This window comes from Suncus etruscus, chromosome 6 (assembly GCF_024139225.1).
Source record: "Suncus etruscus isolate mSunEtr1 chromosome 6, mSunEtr1.pri.cur, whole genome shotgun sequence".
NCBI classification, from domain to species: Eukaryota; Metazoa; Chordata; class Mammalia; order Eulipotyphla; family Soricidae; genus Suncus; species Suncus etruscus.
The window spans coordinates 104704375-104732089 of record NC_064853.1 but is presented as its reverse complement, the minus strand read 5'-3'; the positions used below and the strand labels follow the sequence as shown (position 1 = coordinate 104732089).

Genomic DNA, 27715 nt, shown 5'->3' with positions numbered 1-27715 from the left:
AACCTAAAACAGGCAACTCCACCCATTTTGCTCTTCTTCTTTTATTATTACAGAAAAGGGGGAATTGTGGGGAGCCTAGCTGATGAAACCTAGAACATAGGACACCTCAGTAATTCCTAATCTTGTCACCCACATGACCAAAGGCGCCCATGCCTTGAGAACAAAGGAAATAGACAAATACTAAAATAATTCAAAGCAACCCAATACATCCAGCCAGAAAGAAAAATATAGAGCAGGGGCCGGGAAGGTGGCGCTAGAGGTAAGGTGTCTGCCTTACAAGCGCTAGCCAAGGAACAGACCGCGGTTCGATCCCCTGGCGTCCCATATGGTCCCCCCAAGCCAGGGGCGATTTCTGAGCACATTGCCAGGAGTAACCCCTGAGCGTCAAACGAGTGTGGCCCAAAAACCAAAAAAAAAAAAAAAAAAATATAGAGCAACTTGCCTTTGTGTTAGCAAAAGGTTATTAGAATTACAACTGATGTTTTATTTATACTTGCTAAGTATAATTTATAGAACTCTGTTTGAATCTTATGTTTTCAGGTAAAACGTGCTCTCTACCTCTTTGCCCTTCCCGATTACCTGCCCCCAGCTTATGCTAATGAGTGCTCACAGTTGTAATTGGTGGAAAACTTGTAACACCCTCTGACGTATTTCAGCCCTTAAAAGCTGATTCCCCCCCGACAATAAATCCCTTTTAAACAGCATGTGTCGTCTTGAGGGCCTCTCTTACTAACTTCTCAAGTTTTTCTTCACAGGTCGGTTCTGCTCGGGCAAACCCACGAATAACTAGCAACCTTCATTTCCACACCCCCGCGGGTCGGGGGTCCCCCACGGGAGGTTGCAGGCATCCAACTATTTTTGATGTATTATTGCCTCTTAGAGTTCACGTTTTTTCATGGGGGTGTGTCTTTAACTAATCGACATTCTCTTGTGCCAATCAGTCTCAGTCTTCTCTTTGTCTTGCACTTAATGAATTGGGGGGGGGGGGGGTGTTGGGTCATAGCCGGCAGCTCTCAGGGGTTATTCCTGGCTCATGCTTAGAAATCACTACTGGCAGGCTCAGGGGACCAAATGGGATGCCGGAATTCAAACCACCATCCTTCTACATGCAAGGCAAATGCCTCCATGCTATCTCTCGGGCCCATTAATGAATTTTTGTTTTGTTTTGTCTTGGGGCCACACCCGGTGACATTCAGGGGTTACTCCTGGCTATGAGCTCAGAAATCCCTCCTGGTTTGGGGGACCATATGGGAGACGGGGAGATCGAACTGTGGTCCGTCCTAGGTTAGTGCAAGTCCTACCTCTTGCACCACTGCTCTGCCCCACTTTTTTTTTTTTCATTTTAATTTTTTACTTATTATTTTTAAAAATATTTACACTTTATTTACATTTCAATAAGTGTGAATCCTTGTGGGTAACAAGGTCATTTGATCCTTAGCAGATAGCCAGCTCAGAATTTGGCTCAAATCTCTTCCTCTGAGACCGAAGTGGTGGCACTAGAGGTAAGGCACCTGCCTTGCCCGTGCTAGCCTAGGACGGACCACGGTTCGATCCCCAGGCATCCCATATGGTTCCTCCAAGCCAGGAGCGATTTCTGAATGCATAGCCAGGAGTAACCCCTGAGCATCAACGGGTATGGCCCAAAAAAACAAATAAAAGAAAAAAATCTCTTCCTCTTTTTTTCATGGAGTGAACCCTAAGCACATCCAGGAATCCCTGAGCAATGCTAGGTATGGCCCCAAAGCCAATACACACACACACACACAAATATGAAAAAAAAAAACTACTTATAAAATGTTTTTTCAACAGATCCAAGTTCATCTATTACAGAAAACTTTGGGGACCCTTTGCTTGGAGAAGCACAGATAGGGGGTACAAAGGACCTTCTCAAATAAAACTGTAGAACATTGCTCAACCTCCCGATTACACTACATGTCCTCCCTGAGGCCCTGTCATGTTGTGCAGCCTTCAGATGAATCACCCCCTGCCTAATGGGGTCACTAGTCTATTCTGTTAATGATCTGAGATCTTTCTAGTGTTTCTCAATTTCTTGCCCAATGCCGGGGGCCCAAGAATAGCACCCTTGTGAGGGAAAGGGAGTGATGGAAAGGGAAGCAGAGATCAGAGGTCGAGTCACTGAGCCAAGATGTCCTTCGAATTTCTTGAGAGATGACTTCCTAGAATGCAAAGGAATTTGCATTCAGGTAACAGGGGATTCTGACATGGATGGTTATAGGATGGCTGGCTGACTGCTTCTCTGCATCTCAGGCTCTGTCCTCATCTCAAATGCCTGTATTCCACTATCTCTTCCCAGGCTGGAAGGAACTCGGGCCCTAAATCTCTCTGAGCAAATTATCTGGAGGTAGTCAGTGTATGCACTTGAGCAGGTTCAGGCTTTTCCCGTCACTGACACAGTCTAAGCTTTGTTTTCAGCGGGGAGGGATGGTGGCTTGATGGAGATCATGTCAAAAGGAAGCAGCTTAGAGCAAGCATCGTGCAAACTGCAGAACTGCAAGTAATAGGATGGTTTTGAGGGCCAGCACCTTCACAGGAAGCCAAGGCAAAGGCAGTCGCTGAAATCAAGGCTGTGGTGCCACCTGGTGGTCAAAGCAAGAAAACCGGAGTAAACAGAGCCAGGAGTGATCCCTAAGCACAGCTGCGCACCCCACCCACTGTCCCAAAATAAGAAAAATCAAATAGGGTTTGTTTTATGAACTGTGCAGACGAGAACGGTAATATTTCTGGAAAGCTCCTATGGAGAACGGAAGGGAAATATGGAGAGCAGAGGCGCTTTACTTGGATAACTACTGCCACTGTGTTCCTGGTAATAAATAGTACACGGAGTGGGGGCACTGGTGTAGAGTGTCGTGTTGGAACATTGTGTGAATGAGCCCTCTCATGAAAAGCATTGTAAATCATGGTACATCAAATAAAATTTATTTATTTATTTAGTTTTTTGGTTTTTTTTTGGGGGGGGGGCACACCTGGTAATGCTCAGGGGTTACTCCTGGCTCTGCGCTCAGAAATTGCTCCTGGCTTGGGGGGGGGGATCGAACCCCAGTCCATCCTGGGTCGGCTGCATACAAGGCAAACGCCCTACTGCTGCGCCACCACTCTGGTCCCAAATAAAATAAATTTAAAAGAAAAATAAAATTGAACATATCCGGGCCCGGAGAGATAGCACAGTGGCGTTTGCCTTGCAAGCAGCCGATCCAGGACCAAAGGTGGTTGGTTCGAATCCCGGTGTCCCATATGGTCCCCCGTGCCTGCCAGGAGCTATTTCTGAGCAGACAGCCAGGAGTAACCCCTGAGCACCGCCGGGTGTGGCCCAAAAACCAAAAAAAAAAAAAAAAAAAAAGAATTCTGGTAGAAGAGGCAGTATATTTAGAGCTTATGTTAGAACCAAGTTACAGGGATTGTTGGACTTGTTCCAGTGGTCCCCATATGCACCAATGACACCATGAGGCATTGTTCCGCTTTTGCATAGGCACATTAAAATGGGAAAATACTATACATCCAGGCAGGTAATAGAGATAGGAACACACAATCTTATAATGCAGTGGGACCTTACACCCTGAACATTGTCATAAAGACCTAGCTCAGGCTTCAGAAAAACCCCAAACCAGGATGCCATCTATAAAACAACCACAGTTGTCTATAACATCACCTGGGAGCAATCCTCTACCACAGAAGACCCTATCACTGCCCCAGCATCGACCTACTCCAAAGAGAGGTCCCTTAACACCGAGAAGACATAACAACAACAACAACAACAACAACCTGCTTTCAGGGCAGGGCTATCCACATTGCCCTCTAATTGTGAGGTGAAACTAGAGGACGCTCCACATCATCCTGACTTTGATGTAGATTCCAGATTTCAGGATCTTTAACTACAGAAACCTGACACCAACAATAGTGATGGGGAAGGGGGGGAGAGGTTATTGGCACTACAGACAATGACTTGGGTTGGACAACCTAGTATGCCTGAGCCTAGAGTTGGTCTTATACCAGAAAACTTCAGGGGTAAGGTCTCCTTGTATTTAAGCCAAGGCTTTTCCTTTCCATGTCCTCCATATTTTGCTGTGCCTATGCAAACAACAATTGCCACTCTAACAATGTTTTTGCTGTACTTCTTTAACTCTTATTCTTAAAAAGAAAAAAAAAAAAAAAGAAGAAAATCTTGGGGCCGGGGCCGGAGAGATAGCACAGCTGCGTTTGCCTTGCAAGCAGCCGATCCAGGACCAAAGGTGGTTGGTTCGAATCCTGGTGTCCCATATGGTCCCCCGTGCCTGCCAGGAGCTATTTTTGAGCAGACAGCCAGGAGTAACCCCTGAGCACCGCCGGATGTGGCCCAAAAACCAAAAAAAAGAAAGAAAGAAAAAAAAAAAGAAAAGCTTGGGGCCGGAGAGGTGGTGCTAGAGGTAAGGTGCCTTGCAAGCGCTAGCCAAGGAAGGACCACGGTTCGATCTCCCGGCATCCCATATGGTCCCCCGAAGCCAGGGGCGATTTCTGAGTGCTTAGCCAGGAGTAACCCCTGAGCATCAAATGGGTGTGGCCCAAAAAACCAAAAAATAGGGGCCGGGCGGTGGCGCTGGAGGTAAGGTGCCTGCCTTATCTGCGCTAGCCTAGGAGACGGACCGCGGTTCGATCCCCCGGCGTCCCATATGGTCCCCCAAGCCAGGAGCGACTTCTGAGCGCATAGCCAGGAGTAACCCCTGAGCGTTACCGGGTGTGGCCCAAAAACCAAAAAAAAAAAAAAAAAAAAAAAAAAAAACCAAAAAATAAAAAAAATAAAAAAAGCTTATTAAACCTTCTGCTAGGCCTTTAATGAGTTAATTGATGATTCAATGATTTTCAAAAATATACTTGCTACTGAACCTTTTCTTTCTCTTCCATCTCGTTAGTTTTTTTAAATTTTTAAAGTAACTTTGCCTTTGTTCTTCCTGAAACAAATGTATTATAATCAATTGTGTCAACTATGTGATATATTTCTTTAAATAAATTTTAAAAAAAGGAAGAAAATAAAAAAGAAAGAAATCCAAGCAAAGAAACCTCAATGTCTGAGTACCATGGGCCAGCAGGCACAGATGTCGTTAGCAGAGGTACAAAGTCAAACCATTAAACTAATCATCATTAACTGGAATCAAAGAAATAGCATAGCAGGTAGGGCTTACCTTACATGGAGCCCACCCAAGCTCAAGGCCTAACATCTCACCTGGTCCTGAGGACTGCCAGAAGTGATTCCTGACTGCAGAGCCAGCAGTGTCCCCTGAGCACTGCCAGGTGTGCCCCCCCCCCAAAAAAAAATAATGAAACATTGTTTAAAATTATAGTATACTGACTGAAGAGATAGTAGTGCAAATATTTACCTTGCATGAGGCCAACCCCACACCCTATATATATTCCCGCAAGTACTCACCCAGGAATGATTCCTACGTGTAGAGCCAGGAGTAATTCCTGAGTACCACCCAGTGGCCCAAAAACAAATAAAAGAAAAAAACAGTATTGTAGTGTGCTTGGGGAATAGTACAAGGATAAGACATTTGCACATAGATAATCCTGTTTCAAATCTTGGGCACCACATATGGTCCTGTGAGCACTGCCAGGGTTCAGTCTTGGGTTAAGAGTTAGGAAGAGGCCCTGAGCATGGTGGAATATGGCTCTCCCCCCCCCCCCAAAAAAAAAAAAAAGAAACAGGGGCCAAAAGGAAAGTACAGTGGGTAGGTTTACCAAATTCAATTCCTGGCATCCCATATGGTCCCCTGAGCACCACCAAGACTAATTCTTGAGTACTGCTGGGTAGATGACAAAAAAAATAAAAGGTAAAAAGAAAAGAAACAAACAAACTACATGGGCCCAGAGAGATAGCACAGCGGCGTTTGCCTTGCAAGCAGCCGATCCAGGACCAAAGGTGGTTGGTTCAAATCCCGGTGTCCCATATGGTCCCCCGTGCCTGCCAGGAGCTATTTCTGAGCAGACAGCCAGGAGTAACCCCTGAGCACCGCCAGGTGTGGCCCAAAAACCAAAAACAAACAAACAAACAAAAAAAAGTTAGGAAGAGGCCCTGAGCATGGTGGAATATGCCGACCCCCCAAAAAAAAGAAAGAAAGAAAAAAGAGGGGCCGGGAAGGTGGCACTAGAGGTAAGGTGTCTGCCTTGCAAGCAGCCGATTCAGGACCAAAGGTAGTTGGTTCAAATCCCGGTGTCCCATATGGTCCCCCGTGCCTGCCAGGAGCTATTTCTGAGCAGACAGCCAGGAGTAACCCTTGAGCACCGCCGGGTGTGGCCCAAAAATCAAAATAAATAAATAAATAAATAAATAAATAAAATAAAAAATAAAAAAAAAAGAAAGAAAGAAAAAAGAAACAGGGGCCTAAAGGAAAGTACAGTGGATAGGATTACCAAATTCAATTCCTGGCATCCCATATGGTCCCCTGAGCACCACCAAGAGTAATTCTTGAGTACTGCTGGATAGATGACAAAAAAATAAAAGGTAAAAAGAAAAGAAACAAACAAACTACATGGGCCCGGAGAGATAGCACAGAGGCGTTTGCCTTGCAAGCAGCCGATCCAGGACCAAAGGTGGTTGGTTCAAATCCCGGTGTCCCATATGGTCCCCCGTGTCTGAGCAGACAGCCAGGAGTAACCCCTGAGCAACGCCGGGTGTGGCCCAAAAACAAACAAAACAAACAAACCAACAAACTACACACTCCCTCCTGTGAGGATAGTGACTTTCTTCCAACCTGTGCCTCATGAGCTGAGAGAAGCTGCTGCATGGTTAGAACTGAGGAAAAGGAAGAGCAGGCAAGAAGCTCCACTGCTCTAGGATGGGGGGTGGGCTGGATGCACCGAGCAGAAGACCATAAGAGGAATAGATGGTGAAGGAGCTGACAATGAGGGACATCTATCATGGGGCTTAGAGATTCAGGACTCTTTCTGTGATTTATCTCCTAGATATTAGTGCTGTCAGGCCTTTCTAGATAACTGAAAGTGGCTTTCAGCACCCAAAAACCACCAGGGAGGTGTCTCCCTAAAATGAACAAGTAAAATGAAAGATGCTATTAGGAACATGAAATAACAAATCACAAAATCAGTGGACTTTGTAATGACGTAAATGAGCAGAACCACCACTGTGAAAGACAATGGGACAGTTTGCTATACAATCAAAAGCACCCAGGGGGTCTAACGCAGTGGTAGCACATATGCTGTTCATGTATGAAACTCTGGGTTAGATCCCTGACACCATCTGCAAAATAGCATACAACCAAGACATACACCACCACCCAGGTAATTTTTCCCAAGAGAAATTAAGACAGAAAGTCACACAAAGATTTGTATAAGAATATTCAGGGAGGGGCCAGAATGATAGCGCAGTGGTAGGACATTTGCCTTGCACCCAACAGACCCAGGACAGATTCCAGGTTTGGTTCCGGGCATTCCTGAGCCTTCGAGGAGTGGTTTCTGGGCACAGAGTCAGGAGTAACCCCTGAATGATGTTGGGTGTGGCCCCAAAACCAAAATAAATAATTTTATTTATTTATTATTTATTTATTTATTTATTTTTTTTTTGGTTTTTGGGCCACACCTGGCAGTTCTCAGGAGTTATTCCTGGCTCCATGCTCAGAAATTGCTCCTGGCAGGCACGGGGAACCATATGGGACGCCAGGATTTGAACCGATGACCTCCTGCATGAAAGCCAAACGCCTTACCTCCATGCTATCTCTCCGGCCCATAAATAATTTTTTTAAAAAAAAGAATATCAGAGCAATTTTACTCACAATATCTTAATACTGAAACTAACCCAGATGCCTAAACAAGGACCCTCATGTCCTCCCTTTGTGATCCTGAGAAACAACTCCCCACCAGCCCAGCTGGGCCTCCTGCAGGCCGCCTACCAATGTCTTCCTTCAGCTGGCAAACGCCTTCTGGAACATGCACCGGTGCTAGGGGATGGGGTGCGATGGCACAATCTCACAAGTCACTTTCGAAAGTCACTCATGAAAGATTCGGGGCACAGAAGACCACATCCGGGCCGCTCCTATATAGGTAAGATTCTAGGAAGATAAAAATGCGGTGCCAGGAATCAGTTGATTGCGACAGGGGAGCAAGAATTGACTGCAGAGGCCTGGAAGGAGACTGCGGAGGAATAAATGCGCCTAAAAAGACATGCATGCATGTGCCTGGCCCTTTCTAGCGTTGAGCTTGGTGTTGCATTCGCCCGTCCCAATCTCACCAGCCATAGATCAACGATGGCTTGCATCTAAACCTCCCTCACTCCCTGCTGGCATGACTTGGTGACAGATGTAGCTGCAGTGCGGCATGGTGGCACCGCCCGCCAGATCAGCCTAGCCATCCCCGGGGAAGGCAGCCGGGACCGGGCACCCGCACCCCACCGGCAGCAGAGGCGAGGTGCGCCGGAGTGGCCCCGCGTGTCACTCCTGCGGCCAGGTCCCAGCCGCCCTCCCTGCCCCGAGACAGTCTGCAAGGGGCCCGCGCGCGTCTGCAATCCCTCCCGGGTGCTGCAAAGGCGTCTCGGCGCCCAGCATGGCTCGCGAGGGGGGTTGCTGCTCGGGGGGTTTTGGGGGGCACCCCTGGGAAGAAGCTCCCGCCCGTGCCCAGCGCGGTCTTGGCCCTGGAGCCCCGCCCGCCCGCGCCCCGCCCCGCCCGCAGTGCTCCCAAAGGCATCCCCGCGCCCGGCTCACTCTCTGCGGTGCCCAGCTCCGGGGACCTGCGGGGCGACCGCGCTGGAGACGTGCGGCCTCCTCCCGCCCGGCTCCGGCCACCCCTGCAGGCGGCGTGCAGTGCGGGTGAGTGGGCCAGGTCTGCCTTCTGGTGGGGGAGACAGGGGGGCTCCTGGGGATGCTTTCTGGGCTGGGTGGTCGGTATGGTCCAAGCTGAAGCACCCATAGAGGTCTACTTCTATTACTTTCCCGAGCCTCAGTCTCCACTTCTGTTGTGTATGTAAACATTTCAATGGGATTATTATGTTACTGACCCTACCCTGATCGGTGATTGTGCCCTACCCTAGGGTGTGACCTGGCATTCTGCTCCCACCATGGGATGGTACCTGATTCTGGGGGGATAAAAGCAAGGGTCTGTGGAAGGCGAAGGGCTTTTTGGCTGGAACTGATGCTGAGGCTTTTGGCTTCAGTCCTCCGAATAAAGCTAATATTTTCACAAGCCTGACTGTCTGCTAGCCGTTTACCCGCCGCTTCACCTCAGAATCGCCGGCTGAACAGGGTGGCAGATGCGTGCTCCGAGCTGGAGAGGAAAGACCTCATCCTCCATCCCTTCATCAGTCAACCCCATCAAGGGCTGACTTGCAACACACCTCCATTAAATGGGAATATAGCTAAAGCTAGGGGTGGGTCTCCTCGGTAAGGCACTTGCTTTTCTCGCGTGAGGCCTCAAGTTTCACAGCCTGCACCACAAATCTTCAAGTACAAGAAAGTTGGTGGGGAAGGTCTTGGGAAGGAGCAATACAACAGAGGCAGAATGCTTGCCTTTCCCACAGCCATTGTAGGTCCAATTCTTTTCACCCCACATGGTTTGCAGAGCCTGCCAGGAGTGGTTCCTTGAGTACAGAGTCAGGAGTAAGCCCTGAGCACTGCCAAATGTGACCCTGAAACGAACACATTTATCAATATGATATTGATAGCATCCGACTTCCCAGGTGAGGAACTGGTTTAGATTAGAGCTATAAGCATCCCACCCAAGAAAAGAGTTGTGCTTGAACCAAGATTTCAGATTCTTCCGGAAAGATCTCTCGGTTGGAAGCTACACGTCTTGTCACTGTGTCCCCTGCCCCGCCCAGCCCCGGCCTTGCAGAATCACTGTGGCTGTGGCTACTGCTGAAGAAAACTGTTCTGATTCAACCTTCTCTTGCCAGTGGCGAGAGTGGCCCTTCTATTCTCCCCGAGAACACAGCTGGGGATTGTCGCTGGGTCTGGCACATGATCCACACCACTCAGTAGGAGAGCATGAGTCTGCCAAGCTGAGATTTTGGTAACAAGAGGATCCTTGAAAGCTGGAGGGATAATCCAGCGATCAGGACATTTGCTTTGCATGCAACTGGCCCAGGTTCAATCTCCATGACCCCATGTGGTCCTCCAGACTGCCAAGAGTGAGTGATCTTGAAATACAGAGCCAGGAGTATGCCCCGAGTACTACCAGGGGAGACTCCAAAACCCAAAAAAGTAAACAAAAAGTTCTTGCCTCTGTCTGGCCTCCTTGGTGTGATATGCCTGACATTCAAGAACAGAAGTCATGTCAGTCCAGCCTTCACAATATCCCAGGAGAAATGGTGAGACGACATACCATGGTCTGGAAGAGTAACAAATGACCCTGTTGTCAGACTTTCTCTTTTGTTCACTGTGCTGTGGGCAGAGAATCCCCACTGAGAGGCACTACCTGAGGCTTTAGTCCCTGAGTGCTCCATCACCATAATGCCACCCCATAGGTACCTGAACCTATCTTTGTTCCTGAGCCTGGGAAGATCCTGTTCTGGTAGCCACTCCAGCATCTTCTAGGTGTATCTTCAGAATGGAGGCAACTGGGAGCTTGTGAGGACTCTGTCAGACTCCATAATTCTATTCACTCTCAGGTCCTACCCTAAGGCATAAAAAGCTCCCCCACCTAGACTTCCCTTTAGGTATTCAAATTTCAGTAGATGCACTGAAAAGGGACACAGACTATTGAGTTCCAGACTTGTGAGAGCTAGAAATAGCTTCAGTACTTAGGAGAGGGACAAGACCTTTTTTGCTTTTTATAAATGCATATAGTTTAAGTTTGAAGTTTCCCTGAGCTTATAAGGCATCCTGTTTCATGACCTTCAGAGCCACAGGCTAGCATTGGCGGAAAGAGATAAGAACCTGGCTCTACTCTAGGAGGGCAGTATACGCCCAAATTTGCTCATGCTTTCTGTTATCCTTGCTTGCAAAACTTTTAGTAAGGTGGAGTAAGAGTAAGGCGGTCACCCCCCACCTCCAGCCTTTAAGGTAAAGAAATGTAACCTTAAGTTTAATATTTTTCTGTAGCATAAAAATGTAGCTTTTAGTGGTGGTCTATTAAGCTTCAGCAATTGTCTCTGTGTAACTTTTAATGGTGGTCTGTTAGGCTTTAACGATTGTTTCTTTGCGTAACTTTTAGTGGCGGTCTGTTTGGTTTTAACGATTGTTTCTTTGTTTCCTAAATATCTCTCATAACTGAGTTGTGCTGTATTCCTAAATAATATGTAACAAACGGAATACTACTTCCGTGACATATGCTGTCCCTTTGGGAAAGTGCTCTATAAAAACACTGCTTAAGTAAATGGTCTTTGCTCTGGGGTTCATCTCTGGGCACTGACCCTGGTGCCACTGGCACCAGAAAATAAATAACCCATTGCAAATTTGCATGGCTTCCGACTCTCCTTGAAACGCTCGAGACACTGCTCTGATCCTCGTACCCCGCCGCTCTGATCCCCGTACCCCAACAGTGCTTACTCCTGGCTCTGTGCTCAGGGGTCGCAGTGTGCAGGGAACCACATGTGCTTGGCCTCTCCACATCCCATGCAAGGCAAGCAAGTATGTTCTTCTATATCACCTCTTCAGCCCCTAGTGCAATTATTTTCTTTTGCTTGATTTTGGACTAACATACTATAATGCCAGGGGTGACCCCTGGCTCTGTGCTCATGGGTCACTCCTGGCAGTACCAGGGATCCAACCCAGGCCTCCCATGTAAAAACACTTAGTCCAATCACCTCTCTCTCCCACCTCAGTGTACTGTTTAGTGGATAACCATGCAAAGCCCCGTTTTTGGTTTTGGGGGCACACCAGGTGGTGCTCAGGAGTTACTCTTGGCTCTGCACTCAGCCCACAAATGGGCTCAGAGGACTGTATGGGATGCTGGGGATTGAACCCAAATCTGCTGTATGCAAGGCAAGCAAGCGCCTTCCTTGCTGTGCTATTGCTCCAGCACCAGAGACGCAATCCCTTGAAATATTGATAACAGGGGGGTCTCCAGGTGACTTATATGAAGTGGAGAGGAAAGAGGCAGCTGCCTCAAGAAGGAAAACTTCTACTTTCTCTTTCTATCCACCTCTGGGAACAACTGGGGAAAACTAGGACAGTGAGCCTTGGTAGATGCAGGAAAAGGCCAGTCCTAGGGTTGTTTTTTTTTTTTTTGTTTTTTTTTTTTTTTTTTTTTTTTTTGGTCCTTACCTTTCCCTGACAGAATGTCAGAAGATGAGCAGTGAAGTAAAAGATTTTATTTGGAAGTTCTGAGGGAGAGAGAGACAGACAGACAGACAAGCAGACAGATATGCTGCCGGTTTCTTCTGTCCAACAGCACCAGAGGATTTCAGGGAAGTGGGATTGCACGTACCAGCATAATGCAAAATATGAAGACAATGAGATCACACAATGAATGTATGGGAAACATGTTCTGGCAAATGTGTTCCAAATTTAATCTCCAAGCTAGGAATATTTGAAGGGTAAAATGTCAGTCATAGTATGAGAGGAATTTCCGCATTGACAAAGGACAGAAATTTTAGGAAAAAAAGAAACATTAGCAGCAGGCTAAGAATCTACCTGGCTAGTCAGCTCAGGTGAAAAGGATCTATTTGAGAAGTCCTGGGTTAGAAGGGAGAAAGTTAGCATATCAAAAAGGGGGGACTGCCTGACTGATCTGTGGAAGCAAACTTGCCTGTCAGGTTCTACCAAATTTAGCAGGGAAAGTTGCTTTAGAATAAAAGAGAGCCAGGTCAAAGAAATGTAAATTTTGTATCTGGCAAGAAGTTCCCATGTCTCAGAGCTCAGTTTCTGACCAGGCTTTTTGATGTAAATAGGGCTGACAGAGAGAAGAAAATCGTCTTGGTTTTGTTTGGTACTTGAAAATTCTCCAGGCAAAACAATTTGATTGGGGCCCGGAGAGATAGCACAGCGGTGTTTGCCTTGCAAGCAGCCGATCCAGGACCTAAGGTGGTTGGTTCGAATCCCAGTGTCCCATATGGTCCCCCGTGCCGGCCAGGAGCTATTTCTGAGCAGACAGCCAGGAGTAACCCCTGAGCACCGCCGGGTGTGGCCCAAAAACAAAACAAAACAAAACAAAAAATTTGATTGAGGCCATATTTTGGCTTATAAATATGCCAGGGAGAAATAATGGCCTATAAATATACAAGGGAGAAATATTTTTAAGCCGAATAATTTAAAGAGAATATAATGTCAGTATCATGACATGAATTTCAGAAGTATCTTTTCAGAATTTCCTAAACTAACCACGCAGGGGTGAAGCTTCCACAGTCGGCCTTTTGATGAAATTCCATGGGGTTATCAGTTCTCCACAACAGGAAATTCATCTGAGGGGCCTACTGAATCACCCCTTCAAGGGAGATATAGAAATAATTGTTGATGGCATGGACACAGATAGGCAGGCAGACAGAAACATGCTCAAAGCAAAGCATGGCTTCTCCAGAATGGAGAGAGCGCCGCAGTGTAAAATAAAAATATAAATAAATCCACAGGATGGGTGGGTGAGGCTGTCCCAAGCACCTTGTTTCTTTCTTTTTGTTTTTTTTGGGTCACACCCGGTGGTGCTCAGGGGTTACTCCTGGCTGTCTGCTCAGAAATAGCTCCTGGCAGGCACAGGGGACCATATGGGACACCGGGATTCGAACCAACCACCTTTGGTCCTGGATTGGCTGTTTGCAAGGCAAACACGGCTGTGCTATCTCTCCGGGCCGCACCTTGTTTCTAATCCCTCAGGCAGATGAGTCTGATGAAGCAGGGTAGTGGCAGAGAAATAATACACCAAGCCTGTGAGTTAAAGTTTCATTGGAATTAGTCTGCTTTTTGCCTCATGCCTTTCTCCACCATGTGCTGCCTTATGCCATGTGTTTTCTCTTCCATGTCCTCTCTCAGCCAAGCATGCCCCAAGCCAGCACTCTTTTCTTTATTCTCCAGAACCAAATTCACCAGGGTGGGAGAAGGTAGTCAGATACAAAGGCAACTCTCTGGGCTTTTACATCTCAAAGAAAGAGTTTGGGGGAAAAAAGGAAGACAGGGGAAGGGTTACACCCCAGTACACAGACCAGCATGGAAGTAGGGAGACCACATCTCGAGGGAAGTTATGAGAAATATGTATTTGGACACCATGTAACCAGGCAACACATGTGCAAACCTTCTTTGTTCCAAGTTGGCTTTAATAGGGCTTCTCCCAATCTGTCCCATATGGGGCTTCTGCCTAAGTAAGAGTCCCTTGCTAGGGTGGTTTCCTGGGGGAGAGTTGGAAGTAGCTGATGGTCTTCTTTGACCTTTCTTGACCTTTGCTCCTGCTGGAGCTTCTCAGAGTGAGCCTTTCTCTGGGTTTGCAGTGGCACCAGGTAAAGAAAGATCTTATCAGGCCTTAGTTCCTGTACCCAGAGGGTAGGTCCAGGCAATTTTAGGGCTAGTGATGGGGGACGTTCTATCTCTTGGTTTTATTACGGTCCAAGAACTCATTGCCACTGTCAGGGCCTTTCCCTGACTACCTGCTTCATTCCCAAGTTTTTAGAAATGTTAGAAACACACCACCAGGATAGTGCCAAACAGGATGGAGGTTTATAGCGCAGGCCTGGAGAGGAACCTATTCCTCCCTGCAGAGGTCAGATTTAGATGCCACATTATGATTCTCCAGCAACCAGCATATGTGGCCAGAAGCTTCACTCATTCCTTTTGTAAAATGGTGACTAGAAAGAATGAAGAGAAGCATGAAGTTCTTGGCTTTTAGCTGGAACTTAGTAGATAGTTGCCATTCCTGGTACCATTTCAATTACACAGAGACTCATTTCAAGTTTTTTTGTTTTTGTTGTTGTTTTTGAGTCACACCCGGCAGCGCTCAGGGGTTCCTCCTGGCTCTACACTCAGAAATCGCCCCTGGAAGGCTCAGGGGACCATATGGGATGTCGGGATTCGAACCACCAACCTTCTGCATGCAAGGCAAAAGCTCCACCTCCATGCTATCTCTCCGGCCCCTCATTTCAAGTTTTATATAACATTATTATTGGCATTATAATAACTAACCAAATATTACCCTTGATGTATGCAGCTTTGAGGACCAGAGTGGCTGGGAAATCTTTCCAGTCTTTGTGAGACGAGCAGCTTGATCCAAAGATGGAAATGCGGACACTTTGGGGTGGCCTCAGCCTGCTTCGAGTGCTGTGGTGTCTTCTCCCACAGACAGGCTATATTCATCCAGATGAGTTCTTCCAGAACCCTGAGGTCATGGCAGGTAAGGTTCCATGGTTGAAGTTAAGCAGACTGAATGCTCAATGGGAAGGAGAAATAGTTCACTGCCAGGTAGTAGCTACCCCCAGGTCTCTCTGCAGTCAGAACTGCTCCTGGCTGAGAGGTGATATCGCCCATTCCATTCTCTAACTTGAACCACCAATACAACTCATGCAGAATGGAAGCTATCTGAACCCTCTTACCAGAGGGGATTGTTGGGGAGAGTACATAATGGGTTACACTTGGTAGTGTTCAGGGCTTACCCCCTGACTCTGCACTCAGGTATATTTCATGGCAAGGTGTAAAATCACCCCACGAGCTGTATCTCCCAGTCCCAGGTGAATGAGTCTGAATCAGGGTCGCACAAGAAACAATCCAGACCAGGCTGAGGGTGAAACATGTGTAGTCTGGCAATCTTCTACCTAGTGTGGAGCTCCCTCTCTACCAGAACTACCATTTTTATTGAGTACAAAGATCACCGCTGGATAGGGCTGTAAACCCAAACAGGTTTATAAGCCAATTTTTGTTTTGGGTGAAACCAAGTTGTAAATAAACAGATACAAAGAAACCAGAGATAAACTTTGTTTTAGGTAAAATAAGGTGTAACCCAACAACAGGGTTCTTGGGGAACCATATATAGTACTGGGAAAAGAACTAGGGTAAGCTGGGTTGCAAGTGCCTTAATCCTTAGCTCTTAGTAGAGGGATTTTATTTATTTATTTATTTTTCTGTTTGGAGGTCACATCCAGCAATGCTCTGGGGTTACTTCTGGCTCTGCATTCAGAAATTACTCCTCGAGGTATTCAGGGTATCATATGGGATGCTGGGGATCAAACCCAGATCAGGCACTTTGCAAGTGCCTTACCACTGTACTATCTTTCTAGCCTTAGCAGAGGGATTTTAAAGTTGGGTTTCCCAGTGGTCTCTGCTAATAAAACTTTCCTTCCATAGGATTATTCAAGGCAACCCAAACCTGGAAGGCTTCCTTGTTAGGCATAATGTGCTAAGTGGTACAGAAAACAATCCACAGGTTGTTGTAGTGATCTTGAGGCTTCTCAGTCATTGTGGCTGGATGGTTTCTTCTCATAGTTCAAATGGCTCTATTCATTACGTCTAAAGCCAAGTGTGTCTGAGCAGCAGTGAGGAGACTAACTGTCCTCTTTAAGGGCAAGTTCTGAAAGCCACATGCTTTTTTGCACATTTCTATCCTATTGGTCAGTGTATCACACAGTTGGGAAATACACACAAACAAGGTCATCTCAACAAATGCCAGCTAAAGAAACTGAGGCAAGGGGCCGGGCGGTGGCGCTAAAGGTAAGGTGCCTGCCTTGCCTGCGCTAGCCTTGGACGGACCACGGTTCGATCCCCCGGTGTCCCATATGGTCCCCCAAGCCAGGAGCAACTTCTGAGCACATAGCCAGGAGTAACCCCTGAGCATTACGGGGTGTGGCCCCCCCAAAAAAAAAAGAAACTGAGGCAAGTGAAAGGACTATTAAGGAGACAAGGGCTAAAAGCAAGGTGACTTGTTTTGTTTGTTTATTTGTTTTGTTTGTTTTTGGGCCACACCCAGCAGTGCTCAGGGGTTATTCCTGGCTGTCTGCTCAGAAATAGCTCCTGGCAGGCACAGGGGATCATATGGGACACCGGGATTTGAACCAACCACCTTTGGTTCTGGATCGGCTGCTTGCAAGGCAAAGGCCGCTGTGCTATCTCTCCAGGCCCAGACTTGTTTTTTTAATTTGATTGAAAAGGACTGTCTTCGGGGCCAGAGAGATAGCATGGTGGTAAGGCATTTGCCTTGTGTGCAGAAGGTCAGTGGTTCAAATCCAGGCATCCCACATGGTCCCTCAAGCCTGCCAGGAGCGATTTCTGAGCATAGAGCCAGGAGTAATCCCTGAGCACTGCTGGGAGTGATTCAAAAACAAACAAACAAACAAACAACAAAAAAAGAAAAGGACTGTCTTCTTTCCTGCACATTTAAAAGCAAAAGCAAATTCCTAAATCAGCAAAATTGATTGAACTTCTGTTTCAACCTTTCACTCCTGACAGAAAATGTCAAAAGGCCAGATTGTTAAAGGAGAAACAACACCCCCTAGACAGCCAGAGTGTTATCCAGCTGTGGTGTGGGTCTCAGACAGAAATGAAAAGTCACACCACTCTGGCTTTTGCACTGGTGCTTCTCTTCCTCTAGCACATGTATTCCTCTAGCTTCGAGTCCTGGCTTCAAGTTACTGAACCAGAAAGCACTGGTGTTTGTGGCAGTGGAGACTTGTTCCCAACTCTCTCCATCCTTGTTTCCTCTTCTTCCCTCATCAATGTCCATTGGGACCAGTGGACCAATGGGAAAAGTTGTTTGTTCTGGTTTTTTGTTCACACCAGGCAGTGCTGAGCTTACTCCTGGCACTACACTCAGGGATCACTTTCTGAGTTCAGGATACCATAAGTGGTTGTCAGGATTGAACCTAGATTCACTGCATGCAAGGTAAGCATCTTTTTTTTTTTTTTTTGGTTTTTGGGTCACACCTGGCAGTGCTCAGGGGTTATTCCTGGCTCCAGGCTCAGAAATTGCTCCTGGCAGGCACAGGGGACCATATGGGGCGCCGGGATTCGAACCGATGACCTCCTGCATGAAAGGCAAATGCCTTACCTCCATGCTATCTCTCCGGCCCCGCAAGGTAAGCATCTTATCTACTGTATTATATTTCTGTCCCTGGGTTCTTTTTTTGTTCTGTTTTGATTTTTTTTTGGCCACACCCAGTGACATTCAGGGGTTACTACTGGCTATGCACTCAAAAGTCGCCCCTGGTTTGGGGGACCATATGAGATGCTGGGGGATCAAACCACAGTTCGTTCTAGGTTAGTGCATGCAAGGCAAATGCCCTACCATCTGTGCCACCACTTCGGCCCCTGGGTTCTTTGTTCTTATTTTAAAAAAATTCAGTATCAAGAGGCTGAAGCAATAGCACAATGGTGGGGTATTTGTCTTGCACACAGCCGATCATGACCAACCTGGTTTTAATCCCTGGCACCCATATGGTCCCCCAGCCTGCCAAAAGCTATTTCTTTTTTTTTTTTTTGGTTTTTGGGTCACACCTGGCATCACTCAGGGATTACTCCTGGCTCTACGCTCAGAAATAGCTCCTGGCAGGCTCGGGGGACTATATGGGATGCCGGGACTTGAACTGATGACCTTCTGCATGAAAGGCAAATGCCTTACCTCCATGCTATCTCTCCGGCTCCTCTTTTTTTTTTTTTTTTGTGGTTTTTGGGTCACACCTGGCAGTGCTCAGGGGTTTTTCCTGGCTCCATGCTCAGAAATTGCTCCTGGCAGGCACAGGGGACCATATGGGGCGCCGGGATTCGAACCGATGACCTCCTGCATGAAAGGCAAACGCCCTACCTCCATGCTATCTCTCCGGCCCCTTTTTTTTTTTTTTTTTTAAGACAGCCTAGGAAAGCTTTATTATTCAATAAATCAAGAAAAGGACAAATTGGGTATCTTTTGCCTCAAGAAGATTTGACTTGAAATTGTCTTGACAGGGATGCTGTAATCTTTAAGTTCTATCTCCCTCATGTATTTTTTGTTTTGGGGCCATGCCCAGTGACTCTTTTTTTAAATTTTATTTTATTTAAGCACCATGATTACAAACATGATTACAGTTGGGTTACAGTCACAAACGGAGCATCCCCCTTCACCAAAGTAACATTCCCCCCTCCCAATGCTCCCTTCCCACTTCTCATCTCCTGCCTGTATTCAAGGCAGGCATTCTACTATAGTTATTTGTTTTTAAGTTCAGTAAACTGTTTTTCTTATATAAGTATTAAAAAATACAATAGTAAAGGTATGACAGTGGCATATATGTTGTTTGCATAGGCCCAGAAAAATATGGGGGAGATGGGAAAAAAATCCTTGGCCTGATTACAAGAAGGCCTCACCCCAGAAGTTTATTGGCATAAGACCAAACTCTGGGCTCCAGGCATACCAGTCTGTCCAACCCGAGTCATTCTCCTTGGTCCCGGTGAAACTTTTTCACACTTTAGCTGTTGTTGGTATCATGTTCCTATATTTAAGGATTCTGGATTCTATGCATTTCTTTCATTGAAGTCAGGCTGATGTGGAGCATCCTTTAGTTTCAGCACACCATTAGATGTGGAGCGATCTGCCCTGCAAACAGGTTGTTGCTGAGTCATCTGGGTATTGAGAGCACTCTTTGGAGTAAGTCAATGCCAGAGTAGTGGTAGGTCTTCCCTGGTAGAGGCTTGCATCCTGTTATAGACAATTGTGGTTGTTTCCATAGATTGTGTCCATTGTTCAGGGGTGTATGGGCAATGCCCATTCTTCTGAGACCTAAGCCAAATCATTATGCCAATGTTCAGGGTATAAGGCCTAACTGCATTACCAAATTTGTGTTCCCATCTCTATTAGATAAGAACTTGTTTGTATATGTATTGTTTTCCCATTTTAACGTGCCTATGCAAAAGAGAAACAATGCAACAAGATATTGTTGGTGCATCTGGGGGCTGACGGATCAAATCCAACATTCCCCATAACTTAGTTCAAACATGAATTCTATACAGAGGTACTCTTCTAGCAGCATTGGTTATAAAGCAAAAGAACAATCAGATAAAAATAAAAACCAGTGGGCAAAATTGTCACTATGTAAGAGGATATTCAGAAAAGAGTTATAGATGTTAAGGGAATACATCTGAGATATACAAAGGAGATACACCTGTCCCTTTTGTTTTAGAAATAGTCGAGGAAGAGGGTGTTGTTTCCTGGACACCACTTTGGTCTGTGATTTGGTCATCTAGGGTCTGTAAACAACTCACAGCACCTCATATCAGGAAATGTCTTTGACTGGGGGCGTCTTGGAAACTGGTTTGGAAGATAGGAGTCCACTGATAATAGATTGATAGGAACAGAGTTTTGGTTTCTTCTCAGGCGGAGAGTCTATTTTTTCATTTTGGGAGCTGGCTGGCAATTAGCTTGAGAGAGGATTATAATAGGCTTAATAAAGAGTGAAGAGTTTTCTGGGCTTTCATTGTCTGCTCTTCAATTTGCCTTTGTTGTTCCATTAGCTCCTCCTTTTCCTGTTCTATTTCCTTTTTCTTTTCTGCTATTTCTCTTTTCTTCTTTTCATTTTCTAGTTGTGCCCTTTCTAACTGCTTCTGATGTTTATCTTCTCTGGCCTGAGCCTTCATTTGCTGTACTTAAATTGTATCAGGTTTCCTTCTCCGCAAGTATAGTTCATGGTTTCCCATACATAAAGCCAAAATTCGCTTATTGATTCTTAGATGAGGTGCATAAAATACAAAATCAGGTGCCTTCTTGTCTCAGCTTTATAACAAAATTTTTGTCATTAAATGGAGTATTTCTGATTTCACTCCAGGGAAAACCAATTTTTAGAGTCAACTTGTCATTATGCTCATAAATATTCAGACCCAAAGCATCAACGCCTAGCCATACTTCAGTTCCCTCTTTATTTCTTATTTCAAAATAGTTAACTCCATACATTTCTAGATCTTGTGCAATCTTCAGGTATTCCATCATAGAATCTTCCCTTAGAATTCCTCTATGTTCTTCGTGCCAATTTTGGATTCTTTCTTCCCACTTCTTTCATTGATTTGTGCTGCTCCAAAACACATGGTGGAAGCAGTCTGTCATTAGCCAGGCATCCTGGTTTATGAATTTCTTTATTATAATCTCCATACTTGGCTTGGACAGCATAGGAAGCTAAAAGCACTGCTGTTTCTGGTGGGCAATATATGTCATCATTTAGGATTGCTTCTTTGACTTGCAAGAAGAAAAGTCTCTGAGTTGTTTCTTGAATTAATTTTTCAGAAACATCTTCAGGAAAGAATTTAGCTCTGAATTTGAACTGTAGAGGATTCTTTTTTTTTTTTTTTGGTTTTTGGGCCACACCCTGTGACGCTCAGGGGTTACTCCTGGCTATGCGCTCAGAAGTTGCTCCTGGCTTCTTGGGGGACCATATGGGACGCCGGGGGATCGAACCGCGGTCCGTCCTAGGCTAGCGCAGGCAAGGCAGGCACCTTACCTCCAGCGCCACCGCCCGGCCCCAGGATTCTCTTTTTTAACATCTTGTTGTGTTACCTTTTTGTTTAGTTTAGCCATGTAGAATAACTTTTGCTGTGCACATACTGAAGCTCAAAAAACCAGACTTCACGCAAACCAATTGTGTTCACCACCTGGTCAAGAAGTTGTTTGCCAGTTGTGTGAGGCTGAATGGCAAATTCCAGTTCAGCATCCATAGTGGTCACTCTTACAATGATTGGTTTTGGCATTTTTGCTTTTTGTTAACTTCTTTAAAAATCTCAACGTTTGGGGCCGGGCGGTGGCGCTAAAGGTAAGGTGCCTGCCTTGCCTGCGCTAGCCTTGGACGGACCGCGGTTCGATCCCCCGGTGTCCCATATGGTCCCCCAAGCCAGGAGCAACTTCTGAGCACATAGCCAGGAGTAACCCCTGAGCATTACTGGGTGTGGCCCAAAAACCAAAAAAAAAAAAAAAAATCTCAACGTTTATAAATTGTTAACTCGTGAGTCAGCGGCTCCTTCTCCTGCCAGCTGAAGGGACTGAGGCGTGCAGGCCTAGAGAGAGAGAAGGCGAGAGAGCGCAGAGGACAGCTGCCGCTGTCACCCGGAGACAGCTCTCTCCTGGCCAGCCCGCGCCCCCGCCCCCGCCTCCCCCTGCCAGCCATCCTCCTCGCTCCACCAAGAGCTATTTCTGAGCGAGCACAGAGCCAGGAGTAACCCCTGAGCACCACCTGGTGTGGCCCACCCCACCTCCCAAATTCAGTATCCAGGCCCTGAGAGACAGCATGCTGGGTAAGGTGTGCTTGCACATTCCCACCCAGGTTTGATCCTTGGCATCCCATATGGTCCCCCAAGCCTGCCAGAAGTAATCCCTGAGCACTGCCAGGTCTGGGCAAAAACAACAAAATTCAGTATGGGGCCAGAGTGATAATACAGTGGGTAAGGCACCTGCCTTTCTCCGACATCCCATTGTTAGTTTCCGGATTCAGGATCCATCCCACAAAGACCAGGGAGACAAACAGTAATGTAAAAGCAAGGGAATTTTATTACCAGCTTGACGGAGTCACCCCTTGTTAGGCAACAACCCCTTTCTGAGCTCTCAGGCTCCTTTCATTGGCTGTTGAGGGGATTTTCACCATTGGGTAGTTGGTTTTTTTTTTTTTTTTTTTTACATCCATATGTTAACTGTATTTACTGCATCAAAAACTTGGTTGGGGGCCCGGAGAGATAGCACAACGGTGTTTGCCTTGCAAGCAGCCGATCCAGGACCTAAGGTGGTTGGTTCGAATCCCGGTGTCCTATATGGTCCCCTGTGCCTGCCAGGAGCTATTTCTGAGCAGACAGCCAGGAGTAACCCCTGAGCACCACCGGGTGTGGCCCAAAAAAACCAAGAAAAAAAAAACTTGGTTGGGGGGCCAGTGAGATAGCACAGCAGTAGGGCATTTGCATTTGCATTGCAAACCCAGGACCTACGGTGGTTCGAATCCTGGCATTCCATATGATCCCCCGTGTCTGCCAGGGGTGATTTCTGAACATAAAGCCAGAAGTAATCCCTGAACACCGTGACCCAAAACCAAAAACAAACAAACAAAAAACCCACCTTGGTTGTGGTTGCCCATCAGGAAGCCAGTTAACTTTATTGCCCCATTTTTTTAAATTTTTTTCTTTTTGATCACACCCGTTTGATGCTCAGGGGTTACTCCTGGCTAAGCGCTCAGAAATTGCCCCTGGCTTGGGCGGGGGCATATGAGATGCCCGGGGATCAAACCGTGGTCCTTCCTTGGCTAGCACTTGTGAGGCAGACACCTCACCTCTAGCGCCACCTCTCAGGCCCCAATAGCCCCATTTTTATCTTTTGGGCCTGCACCCTTAGGTTTCAGTCTTGTCAACATTATTGCAAGAGATTACGGAAGCAGAACAAGTAGTTACTTACTAAAAACAATACAAAGCCAAACGGAAAAAAAGAAATCCAAAGGGGCCAGATCCATAGCACAGCAGAAGGTGTTTGCCTTGTACGGGGACAATCTGGGAAGGACCTAGGTCTATCCCAGCATTCCATATGGTCCCCCAAACCTGTCAGGAGCGATATCTGAGCACAGAACCAGGTGTAACCCCTGAGAGCCTCCAGGTGTGGCCTAGAAACAAACAAAATCTACTTCTATTTGTTTCTTTTGTTTTTTGTTTTTTGGGTCACACCCGGCATCTCTCAGGTGTTACTCCTGGCTTTAACGCTCAGAATTCACTCCTGGCAGGCTCAGGGGACCATATGGAATGTCGGGATTCGAACCACATTCCGTCCTCGGTCTGCTGCGTGCAAGGCAAATGCCCACTCCTGTGCTCTCTCCAGCCCATCTGTCTTTTCTTTTCTTTTCTTTTCCTTTTTTTCTTTCTTTCTTTTTTTTTTTTTTTTTTTTGGTTTTTGGATCACACACACCTGGCAGCGCTCAGGGGTTACTCCTGGCTCTAGACTCAGAAATCGCTCCTGGCAGGCTCAGGGGACTAATGGGATGCTGGGATTCGAACCACTGTCCTTCTGCATACAAGGCAAATGCCCTACCTCCATGCTATCTCTTCGGCCCCACGTCTGTCTTTTCTTTTCTTTCTTTTGGTTTTTGGGTCACACCTGGCAGTGCTCAGGGGTTATTCCTGGCTCCAGGCTCAGAAATTGCTCCTGGCAGGCACGGGGGACCATATGGGACCCCGGGATTCGAGCCGATGACCTTCTGCATGAAAGGCAAACACTTACCTCCATGCTATCTCTCCAGCCCCGTAGCCTGAATTTCCTTCCTTCCTTCCTTCCTTCCTTCCTTCCTTCCTTCCTTCCTTCCTTTTCCTTTCTCCTTTTCCTTCCTACCTTCCTTCCTTCCTTCCTTCCTCCCTTCATTCCTTCCTTTTCTTTTTTTGCCACACCAGGCAGCACTCAAGGGTTACTCTGCTCAGAAATTGCTCGCAGGGGACGGAGAGACAGCACAGCGGTAGGGCGTTTGCCTTGCATGCAGCAGACCCAGGACGGAGAGTGGTTCGAATCCCGGCATCCCATATAGTCGGTCCCCCAAGCCTGCTAGGAGCAGTTTTTGAGCACAGAGCCAGGAGTAACACCCGGCCGTCGTCTCTGTCTCTCCGCAGAGGACATCCTGGGTGTGGAGGCCGCCCGGCCCTGGGAGTTCCAGCCCAACACCTCCTGCCGCACGGTGCTCGTGCCGCTGCTCACGTCGGGCTGGGCCTTCGGGCTGCTCCGCTTGTGGGCGGCGTGGGGGCCGCGGGCCTGGCCGGTGAGCGGCTACGCGCTGCTGGTGGCGCCCCGGCTGCTGCTCACGGCGCTGTCGTTCGGCCTGGACGCCGCCGTGTACCGCCTGGCGCCGAGGTGGGGCGCGGCGCGCTGGCACGCGCTGGTGCTGCTGGCCGGCTCGCCCGCCGCGCTGGTCTTCCACACGCGGCCCTTCTCCAACGCCGTCGAGGGGCTGCTGCTGGCCGCGCTGCTGGTGCTCGTGGCGCCCGGCGCGCCGCCCCCGCCCCGGCCCGGCTGGCACGGCTGGCTGCTCGGGGCCGTGCTGGCTGCCGGCTGCTTCGCCCGGCCCACCTTCCCGGCCTTCGCGCTCGCCCCGCTGCTGCTCTGGGCCGCCCGCGGCCCGAAGCCCGGCCTCGGGCTCGGGGCGCTGCTGGCCCGGGAGGCGCGCGCGCTGCTGCCCGGCGCGGCGCTCACGGCCTTGGCCTTCGTGGCCGCGGACAGCTGCTACTTCGCGGGCCCGGTGCTCACGCCCGCGCGCTTCCTGCGCTACAACCTGGACGCGCGCAACCTGGCGCGGCACGGCTCGCACGCGCGCCTCACGCACCTGGCGGCCAACGGCTTCCTGCTCTTCGGGCCGCTGCACGCGCAGGCCCTGCGGGCGGCGGGCCAGCAGCTGCGGGCCTGGCTGCGGGGCCCCGCCTCCGACCCGGACCCGGGCCCGGGCCGCGACGCCCGCGCGGCGCTGCTGCTGCTCTACTGGTCGCCGCTGGCCGCGCTGTCCGCCTTCAGCCACCAGGAGCCGCGCTTCCTCGTCCCGCTCCTGGTGCCGCTCGTCCTGCTCTGCGGCGCCCTGGGCCCGCGCCCGGCCTGCCCGCGCGCCCTGGCGCTCTGCAACTTGCTGGCCGCGCTCTTCTTCGGCTGCCTGCACCAGGGCGGCCTCGTCGGGGCCCTGGCGCACCTGGAGCGGGTGGTGCACGCGCCCTCGCCCCGCAGCACGCCCGCGCGCCTCACGCTGCTCTTCGCCCACACCTACATGCCGCCGCGCCACCTGCTGCGCCTCCCGCGCCCCGGCCCGCCCGTCGACGTGCTGGACCTGGGCGGCGCCGCGGGCTCCTCGTTGTGCCGCGTCCTGAGCCAGCGGGCCCGGAGGCCCGGCCGCCTCTTCGTCGTCACCCCGGGCACCACCAGGCCCGCCGTGGCCCGGTGCGGCTTCGCCCCCGAGAGCGAGACCCTGGTGTTCCCCCACCTGAGCCTGGAGGACCCCCCGGCCCTGACCTCGCTGCTGACGGGCGCGTGGAGGGAGCAGCTGAGCCTCCACGTCTTGGAGCTGAAGGTGGATCCCGGGTACAGGACAGACCCGGCCACGCAGCCTTCCTACTCCTCCAAGGCAACCTCCAGCAAGGCTGGGACCTGCTCTGCCTCCTCGTATTACAGTTACTAGTTAACAGTCTATGGTTGGGGGAGCCATGCCCCACCGCACTCAGGGTCCCAGCAGTGCTCAGATCGCGCAGCGCTGGGGACCCAACCCAGGAGCCATCTCCCCAGCCCTGGCCTTCCCCCTGGGAACACAGGCCACTGCTTCTCCTGGGCATTGCAGGAATTACTCTAATTTCTGGGTGTGCTGGCATCTCTCCCCAACTCCCCTTATCAAAGACCAAAGATCTGACAAATCACCAAGATCCCCCCAATTTGATTTGCCCAACGACACCAGTGTCTGTCCCTGCTCCCATTCCTTTCCGTTAGGCCACTGTGAGGTTTTTTTTTTGTTTGTTTGTTCTTGGGCCACACCCAGCGGTGCTCAGGGGTTACTCCTGGCAGGCACGGGGGGACCATATGGGACACCGGGATTCAAACCAACCATCTTAGGTCCTGGATCTTCTGCTTGCAAGGCAAACACCGCTGTGCTATCTCTACGGCCCCACTGTGAGGTTTTAATTCAGCGCCTGCTATGAACAAAGCACCCACCTCTGTTCGTACCAGCTGTCGCCATTCGGGAAGGACTGGCTACTTGGCCTGCTCCTCGAGCCCACACTCTGGAATTCTAGATACTTAGGAGTGTGGTGCTAGAGCCAGCTGAGCAGAGACACATTTGCTCTGCCACTCATGAGCTGAGTGATTTGAGGAAAATCCCTTCCCAGACTCAGGTTCCATGTGTGCGGAAGCATCTGCTGGGATCCTGGCTAGATGGACACAGGAGTGGGTGCGGTGTACCCCATGTTGCACTTTGGTGCCTGCTGAGTTCAAGTCACTGGTGTTATCACCAATCAAGTTGTTCTGGAGCTTTCTTTAGCATTCTTTTTTTTTTTTTTTTTTGTGGCTTTTGGGTCACACCCGGCAGTGCTCAGGGGTTACTCCTGGCTCCATGCTCAGAAATTGCCCCTGGCAGGCACAGGGGACCATATGGGACGCCGGGATTCGAACCGATGACCTTCTGCATGAAAGGCAAACGCCTTACCTCCATGCTATCTCTCCGGCCCCTCTTTAGCATTCTTTTCCATCGCTGTGCCGGGAGAGGCAGCGGGACCCTTCTGTGTCTTACTTTTACATTTTTCGATTCTTTTATACTTTGTTCTCTCAGACTTCCCTCCTCAGCCTGTCACAAGTGGAATAAAAGCACAATGCACTCTGCTGGCAGCTGAGGATAACCTGGCACCAATGACCTCTCTACTTACACATGGCCCAGAGAAAAGGTCAGAGCAATCGTATAGTTGGCAGGGAGTTTCCTTTGCACAATTCTGACCTGGATTTGATCCCCGGCACCACATACGGTCCCCTGAGCTCTGACAAGCATGATCCCTGAGCAGAGCCAGGTGTCAACTCTGAGCAATGCTGGGTCTAGCTTCAACCAGCATGTGCCCTGAAACCTCTGCTCTTCACCAGTTGGAGAAGCCCAGTGCAGGCTGTTTCTGCCAGAACATGTAGGGCACCCCAGCCCACTTCAGAGGACATAGGAGGTGTCGTGACACTAACACTGTCCCCACATCCTCCTACACATCTCAGATGAGAACCAGAGGTAGCCAGAGGCAGGGCGACCCCAGAAGCTGGGGGCAGGCCTGAGCAGGCACGAAATATGCAGATGGGGGAATATATCCCAACCCTGCCTTCCATGATCAGACCTCAGGTCATATTAGAGATCCTATGCACAGCCAGTAGCTCCGCTGCTGGATTCACAGTGCCATGACTATAATATGTT

At 48.8% G+C, this 27715-nt stretch overlaps 1 protein-coding gene and 1 pseudogene across 1 annotated transcript; one reads left to right on the top strand and one right to left on the bottom strand.

Annotated features, from left to right (window-relative positions):
- Positions 1–8697: 8697 nt before the first annotated feature.
- PIGZ (phosphatidylinositol glycan anchor biosynthesis class Z) lies at positions 8698–26225 on the top strand. Its single transcript, XM_049775974.1, has 3 exons — positions 8698–8807; positions 15064–15246; positions 24420–26225. The coding sequence occupies exons 2-3, from the start codon at positions 15129–15131 to the stop codon at positions 25961–25963; spliced, it is 1662 nt and encodes a 553-aa protein (XP_049631931.1). The 5' UTR covers positions 8698–8807; positions 15064–15128; the 3' UTR covers positions 25964–26225.
- On the bottom strand, positions 20241–21545 carry LOC126010897 (radixin-like; annotated as a pseudogene).
- Positions 26226–27715: the final 1490 nt, after the last annotated feature.